This window comes from Capra hircus, chromosome 16, assembly GCF_001704415.2.
Source record: "Capra hircus breed San Clemente chromosome 16, ASM170441v1, whole genome shotgun sequence".
In the NCBI taxonomy this organism is placed as follows: Eukaryota; Metazoa; Chordata; class Mammalia; order Artiodactyla; family Bovidae; genus Capra; species Capra hircus.
Genome location: NC_030823.1, coordinates 5,617,722 through 5,638,304, shown reverse-complemented (window position 1 = coordinate 5,638,304; position 20,583 = coordinate 5,617,722). Strand labels below are relative to the sequence as shown.

Genomic DNA, 20,583 nt, shown 5'->3' with positions numbered 1-20,583 from the left:
GCACTCAGAGGCTCCTTGGGACATGAGGGAATGCAGGACCTTATTTTCACATCATATGTACATACACACACACTTGGGATAAATGCTTCCTGACCCATAGGTGTCTACCAATCAGCCTTGCTGCACCAGTCAGCCCAGCACCAAGGGGGTGCCTGCTGCATGTTCCTGGATGGGCCCACCCCACCATCTGTACCTCCAAGAGGCCTGGGCTGTTCCCCACCACAAGTGGGCAGAGGAAAGAGTCTTTTGCATTTCCCATCCCCTAATTGCTTCAGGAACTCTCTCTAACCTTCTCTGAAATGATACTGAATCAGAGAATTTCTCTTCTGATGTTTTGCTCCCAGGGCGCATTGTGGGTCCCGAGTTTTTGCTGCAGGTTACTTTCCCTCCCTTTATTCCTGGGCAACCAGAGTGTTTATTTTGGCCAAATTTGCCAACTCCTAGAGTAAATCTCTTTTCCCAAGATGAGGAAAGGGACCAGCAATGAACATGTGAAAGGGTTCAGGGAATCTAATTACTTCTCCTAAAGATTTTTAACCACTCTCCATATATTTAGTCCTATGTATAACCTTACTTGCCTCTGCAAGGCATCTGATACCTCTGTTCCTGTCACTTGAGTCTCCATTGCATAAAGCAGCCTGCTTCTGACTTGTTTCCTCTCCTTTCTCAGCTTAAATGTTACCTTCTTTCAGTCTGTTAAGTCAGTTACCACCCATCCATCTGCTTTGCAGCTTCCACACTTGTATCCGTGTCACCTCATCTACCATCTCTTCTGTCCTGAGTGAAGTCTTTTTATTCACAACCTTCAATATCCTACAGTGTCAGGAGGAAATGGAATGCATTTGTTGAATTGAAAGCTTTCAAATTCAGCTTGGAAAGGGTACACCAAAATTATATTTTTATTTCCTATATGTACTCCCCCTTGTTACATAGATATAGGAAGACTACAAGTATTTTGAAACTAAGTTACCACTTGAGAGTCCCACGCTTCACAGCTAAATAATTACAGAAACATAAGGTAGAATATGTTCAATTCCAGTTCACTTATTCAATACAGAGGTTTGGAGTATCTAATGAGCCGACCTAATTGAGAAACTATTGCAATAATGCATAAGTGGACCCAAGAGTCATGTCTGAATTAAGACAGTAACTGTTGAGATGGAGGGGAGCAAATGAATTTCAAAACATATATATGTTTTAAAGAGAAATATTTTACCAATTTTGCAATCATTCGTCTGCTCTATGGCCATGAACCAGTTTGCTTTTTCGCTGCTTAGTTGCTAGTCGAGTGTGATTCTTTTGTGACCACATGGACTATAGCCTGCCAGGCTCCTTTGTCCATGGGATTTCCTAGACAAGAATACTGCAAAATGGCAGTTGCCAAAATGGGTTGCCATTTCCTTTTCCAGGGGGATCTTTTGACCAGAGATCGAAACTGCACCTACTGTGCTGGCAGGTAGATTCTCTATCACTGAGCCACTGAAGGAAGACCATTAGTTTTCTCGGGCTGTGGTAACAAATGACCACAAACTGGGTGGCTTAATGAAAATGTATTGTCTCAACATTCTGAAGGTCAGAGCTCAAAAGCAAGATGTTCGTAAGGCTGGTTCCTCCTGAGAACTGTGCAGGAAGCGTCTCTCCCAGCTTACAGAAGGCTGTCTTCACATACACAGGGCTTTCCATTATTCATCTGTCACCAGATTTCCTCATTTGTCAAGGACACAGCACAATTAAGAGTAAGGCCTACTCTAATAAACTCATTATAACTTGATTATATCTAGTAAGACTTTATCATCAAGTAAATTCGCCACATGACTGGCAGCCGCGTGGCACAGGAGCGGCCAAGAGAAGATACCCCATGTCCAAGGTCAGGAGAGGTGGCAGAGAGGAGCTACCCCACGCCCAAGGTCAGGAGCAGTGGCGGAGAGGAGAAACCCCACATCCAAGGTAAGAGAAACCCAAGTAAGATAGCAGGCACTGAGAGAGGGCATCAGAGGGCAGGCATACTGAAACCACAATCACAGAAAACTAACTAATTTGATCACATGGACCACAGCTTTGTCTAACTCGATGAAACATGCCGTGTGGGGCCACCCAAGATGGGTGGGTCATGGTGGAGAGGTCTGACAGAATGTGGTCCACTAGAGAAGGGAATGGCAAACCACTTCAGTATTCTTGCCTTGAGAACCCCATAAACAGTATGAAAAGGCAAAATGATAGGACACTGAAAGATGAACTCCCCAGGTCGGTAGGTGCCCAATATGCTAATGGAGATCAGTGGAGAAATAACTCCAGAAAGAATGAAGGGATGGAGCCAAAGCAAAAACAATACCCAGCTGTGGATGTGACTGCTGATGGAAGCAAGGTCCGATGCTGTAAAGAGCAATATTGCATAGGAACCTGGAATGTCAGGTCCATGAATCAAGGCAAATTGAAGTGGTCAAACAGGAGATGGCAAGAGTGAACGTCAACAATCCAGGAATCAGCTAACTAAAATGGACTGTAATGGGTGAATTTAACTCAGATGACCATTATATCTACTACTGTGGGCAGGAATCCCTTAGAAGAAATGGAGTAGCCATCATACTTAACAAAATAGTCCAAAATGTAGTACTTGGATGCAATCTCAAAAATGACAGAATGAGTTTTGTTCGTTTCCAAGGCAAACCATTCAATATCACAGAAATCCAAGTCTATGCCCCGACCATTAACGATGAGGAAGCTGAAGTTGAACGGTTCTATGATAATCTACAAAACCTTTTAGAACTAACACCCAAAAAAGATGTCCTTTTCATTATCAGTTCAGTTCAGTTCAGCCGCTCAGTCATGTCCGACTCTTTGCGACCCCATGAATCACAGCACGACAGGCCTCCCTGTTCATCACCATCTTCACTTAAACTCATGTCCTTCGGGTCCATGATGCCATCCAGCCATCTCATCCTCGGTCGTCCCCTTCTCCTCCTGCCCCCAATCCCTCCCAGCATCAGAGTCTTTTCCAATGAGTCAACTCTTCGCATGAAGTGGCCAAAGTACTGGAGTTTCAGCTTTAGCATCATTCCTTCCAAAGAAATCACAGGGCTGATCTCCTTCAGAATGGACTGGTTGGATCTCCTTTGCAGTCCAGGGGACTTTCAACAGTCTCCTCCAACACCACAGTTCAAAAGCATCAATTCTTCGGCGCTCAGCCTTCTTCACAGTCCAACTCTCACATCCATACATGACCACAGGAAAAACCATAGCCTTGACTAGACGGACCTTAGTCGGCAAAGTAATGTCTCTGCTTTTGAATATACTATCTAGGTTGCTCATAACTTTTCTTCCAAGGAGTAAGCGTCTTTTAATTTCATGGCTGCAGTCACCATCTGCAGTGATTTTGGAGCCCCCCAAAATAAAGTCTGACACTGTTTCCACTGTTTCCCCATCTATTTCCCGTGAAGTGATGGGACCGGATGCCACGATCTTCATTTTCTGAATGTTGAGGTTTAAGCCAACTTTTTCACTCTCCTCTTTCACTTTCATCAAGAGGCTTTTGAGTTCCTCTTCACTTTCTACCATAAGGGTGGTATCATCTGCATATCTGAGGTGATTGATATTTCTCCCGGCAATCTTGATTCCAGCTTGTGTTTCTTCTAGTCCAGTGTTTCTCATGATGTACTCTGCACATAAGTTAAATAAGCAGGGTGACAATATACAGCCTTGACGTACCCCTTATCCTATTTGGAACCAGTCTATTGTTCCATGTCCAGTTCTAACTGTTGCTTCCTGACCTGCATATAGATTTCTCAAGAGGCAGGTTAGGTGGGCTGGTAATCTCATCTCTTTCAGAATTTTCCACAGTTTGTTGTGATCCACACAGTCAAAGGCTTTGGCATAGTCAATAAAGCAGAAATAGATGTTTTTCTGGAACTCTCTTGCTTTTTCCATGATCCAGTGCATGTTGGCAATTTGATCTCTGGTTTCTCTGCCTTTTCTAAAACCAGCTTGAACATCAGGGAGCTCACAGTTCACGTATTGCTGAAGCCTGGCTTGGAGAATTTTGAGCATTACTTTACTAGCATGTGAGATGAGTGCAATTGTGTGGTAGTTTGAGCATTCCTTGGCATTTCCTTTCTTTGGAATTGGAATGAAAACTGACCTTTTCCAGTCCTGTGGCCACTGCTAAGTTTTCCAAATTTGCTGGCATATTGGCACTTTCACAGCATCATCTTTCAGGATTTGAAACAGCTCCCCTGGAATTCCATCACCTCCAGTAGCTTTGTTCGTAGTGATGCCTTGTAAGGCCCACTTGACTTCACATTCCAAGATGTCTGGCTCTAGATTAGTGATCACATCATCATGATTATCTGGGTCATGAAGATCTTTTTTGTACAGTTCTCCTGTGTATTCTTTTTTTTTTTTAATATATATTTTTTTAATTTATTTGGCTGCGCTGGGTCTTTAGCTGCAGCATGTGGGATCTCTGATCATCTTTGTGGCAGGCAGAATCTAGTTCCCCAACCAGGGATGGAACCTAGAACCCCTGCAATAGGAATGCAGAGTCTTAGCCACTAGACCACCTCTCCCGTGTATTCTTGCCACCTTTTCTTAATATCTTCTGCTTCTGTTAGGTCCATACCATTTCTGTCCTTTATCAAGCCCATCCTTGCATGAAATGTTCCCTTGGTATCTCTAATTTTCTTGAAGAGATCTCTAGTCTTTCCCATTCTGTTGTTTTCTTCTATTTCTTTGCATTGATCGCTGAAGAAGGCTTTCTTATCTCTTCTTGCTATTCTTTGGAACTCTGCATTCAGATGCTTGTATCTTTCCTTTTCACCTTTGCTTTTTGCCTCTCTTCTTTTCACAGCTATTTGTAAGGCTTCCCCAGACAGCCATTTTGCTTTTTTGCATTTCTTTTCCATGGGGATGGTCTTGAACCCTGTCTCGTGTGCAATGTCACGAACCTCATTCCATAGTTCATCAGGCACTCTATCTATCAGATCTAGGCCCTTAAATCTATTTCTCACTTCCACTGTATAATCATAGGGGATTTCATTTAGGTCATACCTGAATGGTCTAGCGGTTTTCCCTCCTTTCTTCAGTTTGAGTCTGAATTTGGTAATAAGGAGTTCATGATCTGAGCCACAGTCAGCTCCTGGTCTTGTTTTTGTTAACTGTATAGAGCTTCTCCATCTTTGGCCCCAAAATGATGTCCTTTTCATTATAGGGGACTGGAATGCAAAAATAAGAAGTCAAGAAGCACCTGGAGTAAAAGGCAAATTTGGCCTTAGAGTACAGAAAGAAGAAGGGCAAAGGCTAATAGAGTTTTGCCAAGAAAATGACTGGTAATAGCAAACATCATCTTCCAACAACACAAGGGAAGATTCTACACATGGACAGTAGAAGATGGCCAACAATGAAATCAGATTGGTTATACTCTTTGCAGCCAAAGATGGAGAAGCTCTGTACATTGAGCAAAAACAAGACTGGCAACTGACTGTGGATCAGATCATGAACTCCTTATTGCCCAATTCAGGATTAAGTTGAAGAAAGTGGGGAAAACCACTAGACCAATCAGGTATAACCTAAATCAAATCCCTTATAATTATACAGTGGAAGTGAGAAATAGATTCAAGGGACTAGATCTGATAGACAGAGTGCCTGAACAACTATGGACAGAGGTTTGTGACACTGTACAGAAGACAGGGATCAAGACCATCTCCAAGAAAAAGAAATGCAAAAAAGCAAAGTGGCTGCCTGAGGAGGCCTTACAAATAGCTAAGAAAAGAAGAGAAGCAAAAGGCAATGGAGAAAAAGAAAGATATACTCATGTGAATGCAGAGTTCCAAAGGATAGCAAGGAGAGATAAGAAGGCCTTCCTCAGTGATCAACACTAAGAAATAGAAAAAAAAAAAAAAAAACAATAGAATAGGAAAGACTAGAAATCTCTTCAAGAAAATTAGAGATACCATGGGAACATTTCATGAAAAGATGGATTCAATAAAGGCCAGAAATATTATGGACCTAACAGAAGCAGGAGATATTCAGAAGTGGTGGCAAGAATACACAGAAGAACTGTACAAAAAAGATTTTCACCAACCAGATAATCAAGATGGTGTGATCACTCACCTAGAGCCAGACATCCTGGAATGTGAGGTCAAGTAGGCTTTAGAAAGCATCACTATGAACAAAGTTAGTGTAGGTGATGGAATTCCAGTTGAGCTATTTCAATTTCTGAAAGATGATGCTGTGAAAGTGCTGCGCTCAATATGCCAGCAAATTTGGAAAACTCAGCAGTGGCCACAGGACTGGAAAAGGTCAGTTTTCATTCCAATTCCAAAGAAAGGCAAGGCGAAAGAATGCTCAAACTACTGCATAATTGCACTCATCTCATGTTCACAATTCTGAATCCAGGTTTCAGTAATACATGAACTGTAAATTCCAGATGTTCAAGCTGGATTTAGAAAAGGCAGAGGAACCAGAGATCAAATTGCCAACATCTGATGGATCATGGAAAAAACAAGAGAGTTCCAGAGAAACATCTATTTCTGCTTTATTGACTATGCCAAAGCCTTTGACTGTGTGGATCACAACAAACTGCGGAAAATTCTGAAAGAGATGAGAATACCAGACCACCTGACCTTCCTCTTAAGACACCTGTATGCAGACCAGGAAGCAACAGTTAGAACTGGACATGGAACATCAGACTGGTTCCAAATAGGAAAAGGAGTACGTCAAGGCTGTATATTGTTACCCTGCTTATTTAACTGACTGCAGAATACATCATGAAAAATGCTGGGCTGGATGAAGCACAATCTGGAATCAAGACTGCTGTGAGAAATATCAATAACCTCAGATATGCAGATGACACCACCTTTATGGCAGAAAGTGAAGAGGAACTAAAAAGCCTCTTGATGAAAGTGAAAGAGGAGAGTGAAAAGGTTGGTTTAAAGTTCAACATTCAGAAAACTAAGATCATGGCATCCGGTCCCATCATGGCAAATAGATGGGAAAACAGTGAAAACTTTGTGTGACTTTATGTTGGGGGGCTCCAAAATCACTGCAGATGGTGATTGCAGCCATGGAATTAAAATTCACTTACTCCTTGGAAGGACAGTTATGACCAACCTAGACAGCATATTCAAAAGCAGAGACGTTACTTTGTCAACAAAGTCTGTCTAGTTAAGGCTGTGGTTTTTCCAGTAGTCATATAAGAATGTGAAAGTTGGACTATAAAGAAAGCTGATTGCCAAAGTATTGATGCTTTTGAACTGTGGTGTTGGAGAAGACTCTTGAGAGTCCCTTGGACTGCAAGAAGATCCAACCAGTCCATCCTAAGGGAGATCAGTTCTGGGTGTTCTTTGAAGGACTGATGTTGAAGCTGAAACTCCAATTCTTTGGCCATCTGATGCAAAGGGTTTACTCATTTGAAAAGACCCTGATACTGGGAAAGTTTGAGAGCAGGAGGAGAAGGGGACATCAGAGGATGAGATGGTTGGATGGCATCACCCACTCAATGGACATGAATTTGTGTGGACTCCGGGAGTTGGTGGTGGACAGGGAGGCCTGGCATGCTGCAGTTCATGGGGTCGTAAAGAGCTGGACACAACGAGCAACTGAACTGAACCGAAATTCACGTTATGAGGTCCCTGTGGTTTGGTCTTCAGCATATGAGTTTTCATGGCTCACAATTCAGTTCATAACAGTTCCTTTTCCAATAAAGGTTCACTAAGTTAGTTTAAGGGCCTCCCTGGGTTCTTTATTGGTAAAGAACCCACCTGCCAATGCAGGAGACATAAGAGATGTGGGTTTGCTCCTTGGGTCTGGAAGATCCCCTGGAGGAGGGCATGGCAACTCACTCCAATATTCTTGCCTGGAGAATCCCATGGAGAGAGGAGCCTGGCGGGCTACCATCCACGGGATTACAAAGAATCAGATACTATTGAAGTGACTTAGCACAAATGCACACAAGTTAGTTTAAAAAGGAATAAAACCTTTAAGTAAATTAGAGTGAGGACAATGCAAAGCCTACCACATTCAGGACCTGTAGTCCTAAAGAAATGTAACAGATCACACCATTAGATGGTCCAGAAAAGTGCCAATCATGTCCCCCAAAGACCCATGCATGTTTTGACTTTTCCCCAGTCACTGCAGAAGTCACCATGTTTCTCATCTGTCTGTGTACCACAGATATGACTACAGATGGACTCACTAGTTTAAAACACAGGAGTTAATCGGACATCCTCAACATAAAGGAGTAAAGCATTTTTTTTTAAGTAGGGAAATTAAAATGCATTTACAGGAAAAAAGCTATAAGTCGGTACATTACAAAGTTTGATTATTAGTTTATTGAATTTTAGACCACAAATGTATCATGGAGATCATATAAGCCAGAGACTACCAAACTGGGAGGTGCATCAAAATCACCTGGTGAGCTTTTAAAAATACACGGCTTCCCAATTCCCACCCTACATATCCTGAATAGGATTTTCACAAATGCATACTTTTTTAGAAATGCTCCAACTGATATTTTGCAGACTGCCTGATCCATATGCCTCACTTTTAAGTGGAGGAAATTGAGATCATTATAACAAAATCACATAGCATAGAATATATTTAATTAAAAATGATCTAGTTCTGTTTATATAGGACTTATTTCATTTTGATCAACAGAAAATCCAGAGATTAGTAGTAGAAAGTACTTCAAGAATATTTTTCTTGATATAATTGATGCAACTATTCTTATTTTTTGGCAAGATATATTAAAGATATTTACTTCTCTTTAGTAAAATTTTAAGGCCACCCATATTTAATAGTGGTAGACTACAAAAAATAAAATCTCATAAGGCAAAAAGAACAATTTACTAAAAGAGATTTTAGAAACTTACAGATGACGTCCTGTCCACTTCACAACGGCTGCTCAGAATAAAACAGGCCTCAGCATCATCCATCCTAAACGCAGACAGAAAAGGAAAATAATCACACATTGACATATCTATGTGCCATCTGAAAAATAGAATTTCAACACTCGGTCCAGGGCATACAAAGTACACATAAACTATGAACATCCTTAAGCTTAAATGAAAGTAGGATTTCTTGCAGATCATGATTATATACAAAATAATTGTTGACTTGACTGTATAACACAGCAATTCATAATGACAGAAGTTAAAAAAAAGTCAAATTTTATTTTTTCTTTTATCATTATATATATTTTTTCATATATATATATACATATATACACATAAGTTTTAGATGGATTACTTTTTGACTGCAATGCATCAATAAAATTAAGAGAGAGGATACAAAGCCGCTTAGTATTCATAAGCCAAACTCTACTGCACATTTATATTTCCTAGAGATGAATCTTCATCTTGTTCCAAATCCCTTTCTTCACACTAAAGTTCTATATTTCTTATACGTAATAATAAACCATAAGAATGCTTTAGTGCTTGGTAAGCAATGTTCTAAAAACATAACATTGTGTATTTTTAAAATGAGGAACTATTTGCCTTTCTGGTTCATTACAGTAGAACAAATTTTTTCCTCCAATGTATTTTTTATGGATAAAAATGATAAAAGTCTATGGAATTAGACCAAATCAAACAGTTTTGGAAAAGTGTGAAGTTGTCATGGTTATTAAGACAATTGTATACCATTTTTTATACATCATCTTCAACAAAGCAACTCAAACTCATGCAACTGACCTTTGGAAATGGTTTGGAGAATTTTACTCCTTGTCTTGCGTGGGAATTGTGCTGAAGAATGTGTTAGCTAACATTAAATCCCAAATTTCTACATGACATAGGATAAGAAATGAACATAAAAATGGTACCATCTTTCTTAAATCAATTTTCTGAGAATTACCAGCCTGCTACTTCTCACTCATCCACACTCTCCTTTTTCATACCTATGGAGGAATATTTCTTGTAAATGTGACTGATTTGGCTAAGAAACAATCATTAATATTATCAATACTAAATGGAGTTGTGTTAATCCTGGCTCAGTCGTGCAGTCGTATACAACTTTTTGAGACTCTATGGACTGTAGCCCACCAGGCTCCTCTGTCTATGGGATATTTCCAGGCAAGAATACTGGAATGGGTTGCTGTTCCCTACTCCAGGGCATCTTCCCAACCCAGGGATTGAACCCATGACTCCTGTGTCTCCTGCATTCGTAAGTAGATTCTTCACCACTATGCTACCTGAGAAATGCATTAATCCTAGGTATTATCTAGCTGAGATGCCAATAGCTAATCCTAATAGCTTAGATTAATTGATTAGGTAATCAAAAGGCTTCATTTATCACAGAAATTCATATTGAACACAAAATGGACATTACTCATAGAACTTAACTCATTACTATAAATTAAGCATATTTATTATCTATACAGATGAATATAAAGATCCAAATTATATTACTGTTTAAGCAACTATTTCTTTACAGTTCCTGAAAAATGAGTATAGATAGTAGATTGTTAGCAAACACCTAATGCTGTGTTTTACTTGAGGTACTGGGAGACTATGACTTATTCTAGAACTGTCATGTGTATAGTGACAATATATATGAAGTATGCAATCCACTACAGATGCTGATATATTCTCAAAGAAGCTTAATTTTCCAATTATATACAATTCATTATATCCTGGTAGTTTCTACTGACTTTTTTTGTTTCACAAATTGTTAAATCATTGAAAAAATTCTCAGCTAAATTGACCTATTATATATAAATCTAACATAATGTTAGAGTTCCTGTTATGAGCTATCTAGTCAACTTTTGCAGGAATAAGCAGCAGAAAGAAGTTTGAGAATTTTTTTCTGTTCTTTTCCATCATCCACACACACATATACACACACACGCACCAAAACCCATACACACACAAATACAAGCATACAGAGGACATGTATAAAGAAACAGAACATACACAAACATACGGAGAACATGTACTAACACACATACTCAAGCCATCTGGAAAGAATCAAACAACAACAAGGAAAAAAAAACACTTATGCTATGAAATTCAAGGAAGAGACTTTTAAACCTAACAGAGTCTGTAGGACAACTCAAAGATAAACATGAAGATATATTTAAAAGCTACAAAACAAGAGAAAACATTGAGTGAAGCCACCTCCACTAAGGATCTCTTCTGGCTTCTGAAACTATGGAGGGTGTTTTGCAGAGGCCCTGATTCCTGGAGTCTGCAGTCTAGCCAACCACACTCTCACTCTGCTCCCACGCTGCAGTGACCCCCCCAAGACTGTGACAAAGCTATAAGACTATGTCATCTTTAATACAGGGGGACAGGCACCTGCACAAGAAGAAGACAGCAACTAAGACCTCTGTCACCCTCCTGATTTCTCCAGTCCCCAAGGACTCTTTCATCTCAGACACCAGGGAACACAAGTGTTATCTGCCCAGTATATAATACAAACTCCTTAAAATCTAAACCCTCACTCACACTGCTTTGGCATCTCATGTAGTGTTTAGCCCAAGATTTTTATTTGTCGAATAAAAACAGTATCCAAGGATTTGGAGACTATTCTCGCTGAATCTGGATAACTCAGTTCATCTCCCCACACCCTGAGATGATACCACCCCACCACACTTCTCAATGTGTTGTGTGGACATGGTCTGATGAACAACCCTGCACTGAGAAAGAGGAGCAAATAAGCTGATTTTATATTTTTAATCTTCCCATTTGACCAGCAATGGTACTAAAGCAAAAGTTTGTATTCAAATACACATCTTGCGGTACTGAAACTGCTAAAATTTGGAGGAGAGGAAAGATATTATAACACTACAAGATGGGAAGTGGACATACTTACTTTGCTCTCAACAGATCCTGGTCTTTAAGGGCCGAACCTTGAAGGTAGATAACTCTTTGTGACCACATTGGAATCTGGAGGATCCTTCGGACCTGCACATCCATTTCAGTAGGACACAAAATCACCACATAATAATCCTACTCAAAACAAAGTGGGCAATGGGATAGAAACAATAATGCTTTGTTTTATACTAGATAGGTAAATAGAATATCTACGAACATTTTGAAATATGATAAAAGAGAAATGAACTCTTACTAATAAATCAAAGTTTGCATTTAAAACCGGGGCATATGTTAAATAACATGAGATGGTAATAAACATAACAGACAAACATACAAAAATCTCATAAATCAGCAGCATGTTCATCCTGACTTTTTTCAATTTACTTAGCATCAAGAAGAGAAGATAAATCAGTGCTTACACTCAGCACACATTTCAGCCTATGAAATTTTCAATTTTGACTTCAGGGTGTGAAAGCGTTAGTCACTCTGTCGTGTCCGACTCTTTGACGCCATAGACTGTAGCCCGCCACGCTCCTCTGTCCATGGAATTCTCCAGGCAAGAATGCTGAAGCAAGTTGCCATTCCCTTCTCTGGGGGATCTTCCTGACCAAGGGATCGAACCCAAGTCTCCTGCATTGCAGGCAGGTTTTTTACAGTCTGAGCCATCAGAGAACCTCCTTAGGATTTCAGAATGATTCTAAAAAATAAACTGCTAACAGCCAGAACTGCTAAGGATCAAGTCATACTTCAATCTTGTTACTTTTAGAATAAAAAGCTGCGGTGATAGTTTATATCATTTGGTAACATTATTATGAGTTGATAAAATTGAAAATATTCTGATGAGTATCTGAATGGAAAAGGATTCACAAAAATATTGGTAATACTGACAAAGTAAATTAAATTTGAAAGTTTGTGATCAAAATATTTTAAAACAATGGTTTGGAGAAAATGCAAAATTATTCTCAGTGATAAAATTGTAAAAAGCAATTTATTTATAAGAATTCAAATTCTCTGGCAAACGTCCACCATTTTACCACTCTGTATCTAGTGGGAACTTTTGGAGTTTTAAGATTTCTCCCTATTGATATTAGGTAAAATTAATTACTAGGGATCAAATTTTGGGTGGATTAAATTTTCTCCCAGATAGATTTTCTTTGTGGGTCATAATAAACATCTGAAATTATTTAATATGAGTAATTAAAAAAAACATTAAATATGGAGTTACTCCAAAAATTCAAAATAATGTATGTAAAAACAAAAGAATATATTATACAAGTTTCTCTTATAAGTTAGATTTTTAATCCAAAAAAGCAATATGTTAAAATTTCTCTAAATTATTTAAGAGAGAGATAATTAGAAGTACTCCCTACTGTCTTGACTTCCGCATTCTCCAATCTCTTCACAGACGTTTATTGGGAAAATACAGAAAATTCAAATAGTTCTTTGCTGTCTGGACTAGACTAAGTGCATTGAGCAGCAAAGGCGGTGACGTAAGTCTACACTGGCCCAGAACCATGGCAAGTGGAAGTGTCTGCATAGACAGAAGAGATTTTTCTGAATTCATGATCTCAATTACATATTGCCCAAATTTTGGTCATTTATTGCTACTATAAACAAGACCAAGTTTCACTCCAGGAATCAAAGGGAAGAATGGAACTTTCAGACTTCCAAATTTCCATCAGTAACACTTGAAAAAACTGAAAATTCAAGTGAGCAGATGATATTGAAATGATTCTTTTATTGTTTTATTATATGTTAAGTTTCACTGTTTCATAAAAATATCATTTATTCACTACCAAAAGGAGAAAAAAGCAATCATTTTAATTCAGAGAAAACCTTTCTTTGTAGCAGTAATATAATTCCATCTGTCTTTCGTTATAGATACAGAAGGAAACTTAACATATTGTGAATTCCTCCAGCATTTTTTTCTATGTTCCAGGTTATATTTGTAGCTCTTCATTTTCTCTAAATTTGAGCACATAAATAAAAATCCTCCAGAACACAGGCTGTACTATCATTAATTGATTTTGCCAATATTAGTAGGTATAATCTGTTTAAAGTTACCTGGAGTCTTGGATGTGCATAGAATTCATTTAAAAAGTCCATGAGTAAATCAATCTTCAGTGAGCTGACACACAGAACAACGTGCTTTTCAGTTTGAGCTCTGTGTCGACTATAGTTTCCACCTGACTTTTGTCTCTCCATCCACAAATAGGCCAGCTGTTCAAACTGTAACACATTTTCCACATGTGAATGAAAAGAAATGGACATGAAAATAACAATCAGTGCAATCCATCTATTGTCTACTGGGTATAACTCAATTTCTTAGATGAAACTCTTTGAGGTTGAAATGATCAGTGTTCCCCTCAACAAGACTCTTCATAGGATAATTTCCAACTTGCTAATCCCTCCCAGGGCCTTCATGTTTCTCAGGAAACAATAATGAGGTTTTCCGATTGTATCATAACAGGGCACTAAGAGGTTTGCACTTCTGCTTTCTGTCCAGTAGAGTATGCAGCCATATTTGTCATGCACCTGGTTAAAGAGAAAGGTCTCATGTTTTTCTCTCACATTCTTCTGTCAACTTCAGCCCACATCGCCTGCAAGGGGAGATAACCTTACCACACACACAGGGCTACGTTCTAGTTATAGTGCATAACTAGAAGCTCAGTTGTGTCTGACTCTTTGCAACCCCACGGACTGTAGCCTGCCAGGCTTCTCTGTCCACGGAATTTTCCAAGCAAGAATATTGGAGTGAGTTGCCATCATCTTCCCCAGGGGATCTTCCAGACTAATGGACTGAACTCATGTCTCCTGCATTGGCAGGCTGATTCTTTACCAAGTAGCTGTTATTAAAGGGATGATGAGGGTATGTGGGAGGGGTGTCACTGAAGATGGCGTGCATGATTGGATAGGAGCGGAAAGATCATTTTTACATCTATGGAAAGGATATTTCAATAACTTTGTCAAATAGTTGTATAATATAATGTACATTTTGATTTGTGTTGGCCACATCCTGTTTATGACCTGCCCACTCATGGACAGCCAGAAGTCATTACAGGAAAAAGTTGAAGATTGCCTCTAAGTGCCTTCAGTCTCATTTATATCTCTGTGCCTTTGCTTCCTTATCCATTCTCCAAAATGCTACATGTTAGCTATGTACCATCTTCAGATTTTGTTTTAGTTGACCAACATAGTCAATCAATTTTTATTCATGACAACATATGGCTTTTAGTTGTAGTTTCAAGAATCAAAAGAAATCAATGTTTCATGTTTATTGTCTTGTACACACATGCTATAATTGAAAACTATACTATCCTACAATCTGATAATTAATGTAAATACTCTATATGTAAAAGAAAGCATCTTGAAAAAACTGAAATGAAATGTGAGCTACCAATTAAGACTAGAAGGGAAAAAAACACTCATGTTTCTAATACAATTTAAAAAGGCATTTTGGAGACAATTTCAATAATTGACTAGATGGTATACGAGCATGTGTTAATATGGTTAATAAGTCACCCTGCATTTTTGATTAAATGGGGAAGATTTGATTTCATAAGACTTTGCACATTTCTATAAAATTTAACATGGTGGTATTTACCTGGATAGGGAGAACCACAAGAGCAACACAGATCATGGCAACCACAAAAAGCTTGGACGACCACGTTTCTGGAGTCACATCCCCAAAGCCCACAGTAGAAAATGTCACGATGCAGAAATAAAGGGAGTCAAAGAGATTCAGCTTCTTTCCTATCCGTTCCAGATGTTGGATTCCACAGATGCTAAAAAAACAAAGATGCGTTACAGTTAAAACTTTCAAATCAGTCACATTACTTTTCATCATTCTTCTGAAAGCCAAAGCACACTTCATAAAGCCACTTGGCAGCTGGGATTGTATACGGTTCAGTACTTTTCTTCGAGAAAATATTTTTAAGTTTTTTCTTACGTCTTATTTTATTTGTAGCCAAAATTTATAGTCCCAAATCACAAAGCATATTTGAATAATATATAACATGAATAGACAGAATTTCATGGGTGACTTACACAAACATTTTGAAGCATGTCAAGGAAACATAGACACCAGAATCCACTAGATCTAATACCCATCAAAATAGCAATAGTCAATAGTCTTCTTTTTTAACAGAGAGACATTTTTCAGTTGTATATGTGTGGTATAGATATATATGTAATATTTCGTGTGTATGTGTTTCACAGTCATCCCTCCATATCTCCAGAGGTTGGTTCCCAGCCCCCAGGGGGACACAGGATGTATAATGACACAGTCATTCTAGTCACTCATATGACATAGTATTTGCATATAACCTATGCACATCCTCATGTATACTTTAAATCATCTCTAGATTACTTATAATACCTAATACCATACAAATGCTATAAAATTCATTGTAAATAAGTTGCAAATGCTATGCAAATAGTTGCAAGTATGGAGCAAATTCAACTTCTGGGTTTTGGAATGTTCTGTCATGTAAGAATTGAATCGCCAGTCCATGTCTGACGTAGGGTGCAGCTTGCTTGGGGCTGGTGCATGGGGATGACCCAGAGAGATGTTGTGGGGAGGGAGGTGGGAGGGGGGTTCATGTTTGGAAACGCATGTAAGAATTAAAGATTTTAAAATTTAAAAAAAATTAAAAATTAAAAAAAAAATTAAAAAAAAACAAAACACAATACAATTGTTTGTTGAATTTGCGTCTCCTGGGTTGCAGCCCTAAATAAACACCTTTTTATTTCAAAAAAATAAAAAAATAAAAAAAATAAAATAAATTGAACATAAAAAGTCAAGACCCCTTGAAAAGCATAGATGTCAATAATGAAATCAGCTAGCTGTGTAAAGAATAAATTCTTTTTAATTGTGACTTCAAAAAAAAAAAAAAAAAGAAATTTCTTCCCTAATATTTTCAATCTGTGACTGGTTGACCCCACAAATGTGGGAACTTGGAATACAGAGGGACCACTGTATACAAGAAGGGCTTGAGGAGTTAACATTGCAAGGTGACTCTCAAAAGGAGTCTTTAGGTACATCAATTATCTGTACAAAACTATTGGTGGTATGAAAGTTAGGGAGAAGCTAGAAATCTTATAAGATTTTCCCAGAGTAGAATTGCTAAAATAGCATTAGAGATAGTACTGCTACTAGCTAAAAAAAAAAAAAAAAAAGGAGGCTATGACACATGCATATTTGTGCAGTGTTGGAGAGGAATGAGATTTGCAACGTAAAAAAATCACCAATAAAATAAGAAGGAATCTAGTACTGATGCCTGTTAAAATGTGCTAAGCCACAGAAAGATGCTGAGTGAAAGAAGTCACATGTAAAAGGCTATATACTGTATAATTCTGTTTTCATGAAATGTTCAGAAAAGACGCAGAAACCATATTAATGGTTGCTTGGAAGTAATGGTGGGAATAAGATGATGAAAATGTTCTAAAACTAGACTTGTGGTGATGGCTGTAGAAATTTGTAAATATATTAACATGGTTGCATTCTACACTTAACAAGAATGAATTTTATGGCATGTAAATTATACCTCTCTAAAGCTGTCAAAAGAAATCACTGTGTACTTCTAGATTTTCCTTCCAATTTCTATGCAGAACAAGCACAGATGGCTTGATTATGACGACCGAGAAGATGTGCTATTCAATGTTTAAACTACAGAAATTCCTTGTCCAGCCTTTTAAGGCATCTTTACTTTTTTATTCTTTACTTTTCCAACAGCTTATACTCAGCACATGAGCCAGAGTTGGGCTATGACAACATGGGTCAGGCCATGTTATTTCTCTGCTTAAACCCCTGAAACAGGGAACCCTATTCCACGTAAGACTAAACTCTAATGATCTTTGGGATTCAATGATATTTGTCTCTAGCCTAGTCCTCCATCTGACTCCTCCTTATGCCTTTCAGACTAGGTTTCTAGTTTTCTCTAGTTTCCTAGTGGTTTCACTAGTTTCCTCCCTGTGGTTTGCTCTGCCCCAGCTACACAGGCATTCTCGCTTTCTGACCATGACAGGCATCACCCAGATTCAGCGTCTTGTTATGGATGACTCTCTCTGGCTGGAACATATTGCCCAGGTATTTCATGGATATCTCCTCACATCCTTCAAGTCTTTACTTCTAATCTGACCATCAATATACTCCTTGTCTTTCTTATTGTGTTTAATTAAAAAAAATAGTTTTAGTCATTTGTTGAGTTTGATGCTGATTGTTCATAAACCTGTAAGAATGCACCCTATTAGGACAGAGTCATGTGCTTTCTTCACTCACGTTGCCTGAACACCTATATTAGTTCCAAGAGCATAATGATGTTCACTAATAATTCCTAAATGAATGACAGTCTGAATGTAACATATATATCTTTCTGTTGCCTACACGAAAATGACCAAGCTCTTTATCCTGTTAAGATAAAAACTAAGTACAATTTATTAAAGAAAAGAAAAAGCACACAAATGTATTTTTCTGACCATTGCCTTAATGGTGGAAGCTAAGTCGCTTCGGTCATGTCCGATTCTGTGCGACCCCATAGACGGCAGCCCACCAGGCTATGGCAGCCCACCAGGCTCCGCCATCCCTGGGATTCTCCAGGCAAGAACACTGGAGTGGGTTGTCATTTCCTTCTCCAATATAACTTAGGGGCAAGGCTAAATACTTCTTTCTCAAAAGAATCAAATGACATTCCCACCACCTTTTGAAATATTCAAGTTCTTATAAACAAGTAAATTGGGTTTTATTCTCCTCTGTAATTTACTTTTGCAACTCCATCATTTGTTCAGTTAATACTGCTTAACATGATAAATACAAAATTCGGGAAATTTGAAGTGTACTGACTTATTGAAACCCATTCTGTTCAGGTAATATGCAAGCAAATTGCACAATTAAAAATTACTAAATTAAGTACATTATTTCTAATCAAAAGCTTTTCTTGAAATCATATTCATGTCACTGTTAGTGAACTTTGCACACATTAATACTAAGTCAAGTCAATCAGGTTACTCATATAACCATCATAATAATAAAAGTATCCAGCTTATCTTTTATAAAAGAAACAAATTACTCTCAATTATTAGAGAGAGATTTGCCTACAAAAGACTGTAATCGTTAACTTCGTTGTTGGAATTCATTTTCACATTAAGTTCTGAAAATAGTTATTTCCCTTATGTTTTGCAGTATTTATGCAAAGAATCACATTACGTGAAGGGTAGAAACAATTTAGAAGGGGATTTTGCAGAATTTGTGCTAACATCAATTTCAGAGTTAGGATCTTCACACTATTTAAGCAAAATGTCTTTCAAATCTCTTCTAGAATTATCAAAATTAGATTTTAAAAGTATTTTGAAATTACTTGTTGCACGTTATTTTACAAAAGTAAATACTAATGCATGGGGAAGTTTAACAAAAAGGCTGGGGGAGGTGTGAAGCAGAGACAGTCTAATTACATTCTATGGACACAGTATCACTGTCTGATACTAGCTGTAGAGCACCAATATGCAACATGTGGAGAATGTTAAGACAACTTATTAGATACTATTTTGGTTATAGGCAATAGAACTAGGAATGTTTTAAAGAAACATGAAAACTTATAATACTATTCTATTACTTCTCTATTACTCTACAAACAAAAATATTTTTATATTCACATAGATTACCTATATAAATAATAATTCAACTACTTTTGTTGAGGGAATGTAAAAGGGAAACGTCAGGACAAGTAGATACATAGTTAACTCTTACTTTATTATATAATTCTTGAAGTTAAGACAGTTTTTTAGCTTTGAAACATCTTTTTATTGTATTATGCATAAAAATTAATATTTCACTTATGTTACCTCTTTTTCCTAGCACTGTGAATGCAGCAGCTGAGTCACTTCAGTCGTATCTGACTCTGTGCAACCCCACAGATGGCAGCCCACCAGGCTCCCTCATCCCTGGGATTCTCCAGGCAAGAACACTGGAGTGGGTTGCCATTTCCTTCTTCAATGCAAGAAAGTGAAAAGTGAAAGTGAAGTCGATCAGTCCTGTCCAACTCTTACCGACCCCATGGACTGCAGCCTCCCCAGGCTCCTCCGTCCATGGTTTTTCCAGGCAAGAGTACTGGAGTGGGTTACCATTGCCTTCTCCAACAATGTGCTACATAAGGATTTGAAGCTATTCAGTGATTATAATCCATTTTAATATAGATAGTTATCTTATTTCATTCACAGATATCTTTCAAGCCATTATTAAATGGAAACTGTCTCTTCTCCCTGATCATAGTTGATGAATTTCAGTTAATTATTAGTTTCCATCTGTACCCAGAAGTGATTTTAATGATGGGCACAGATTTTGTGATAAAGTAAATCCAAGAATGTGCTCAAATACAGCATATTCATAATCAAAATATCCTATTTTGTCTTCTTATAAAAGAGATACATCTTTTCCATCAGTCAAAGCTTGAGTAACTTACTTAAATTATATCCTGAATTGAAAATAGAAGTAGGATAATCATATATATATATATATATATATATATATATATATATATATATATATGAAGGCTTGATAGTCGTGTCCGACTCTTTGCGACCCCACAGACTGTAGCCTACCAGTCTCCTCCCTCCATGGGATTCTCCAGGCAAGAGTACTGGAGTGGGTTGTCATTTCCTTCTCCAAGTATTATCATAGCTGGTGGATAATAGTAAACATTCTTTTACCTTCAAATTTTCTAGTGATCAAATTTAATGTTTTGTGACTGGGCCATAAACTTAAGACAAAAAAGCTCACATAAAT

General features: G+C 38.0%; 1 protein-coding gene across 2 annotated transcripts in view; it reads right to left on the bottom strand.

Annotated features, from left to right (window-relative positions):
• KCNT2 (potassium sodium-activated channel subfamily T member 2) overlaps nt 1–20,583 on the bottom strand; it is a 439,686-nt gene that overhangs the window by 206,633 nt on the left and 212,470 nt on the right. For both annotated transcript variants that reach the window (XM_005690450.3, XM_013970060.2), the window contains exons 9-12: nt 15,409–15,589; nt 13,869–14,033; nt 11,803–11,939; nt 8,865–8,928 (exon numbers count right to left, since the gene is read on the bottom strand). In XM_005690450.3, the coding sequence (XP_005690507.1) occupies nt 8,865–8,928; nt 11,803–11,939; nt 13,869–14,033; nt 15,409–15,589 (547 nt within the window). The remainder of the gene's footprint in view (nt 1–8,864; nt 8,929–11,802; nt 11,940–13,868; nt 14,034–15,408; nt 15,590–20,583) is intronic.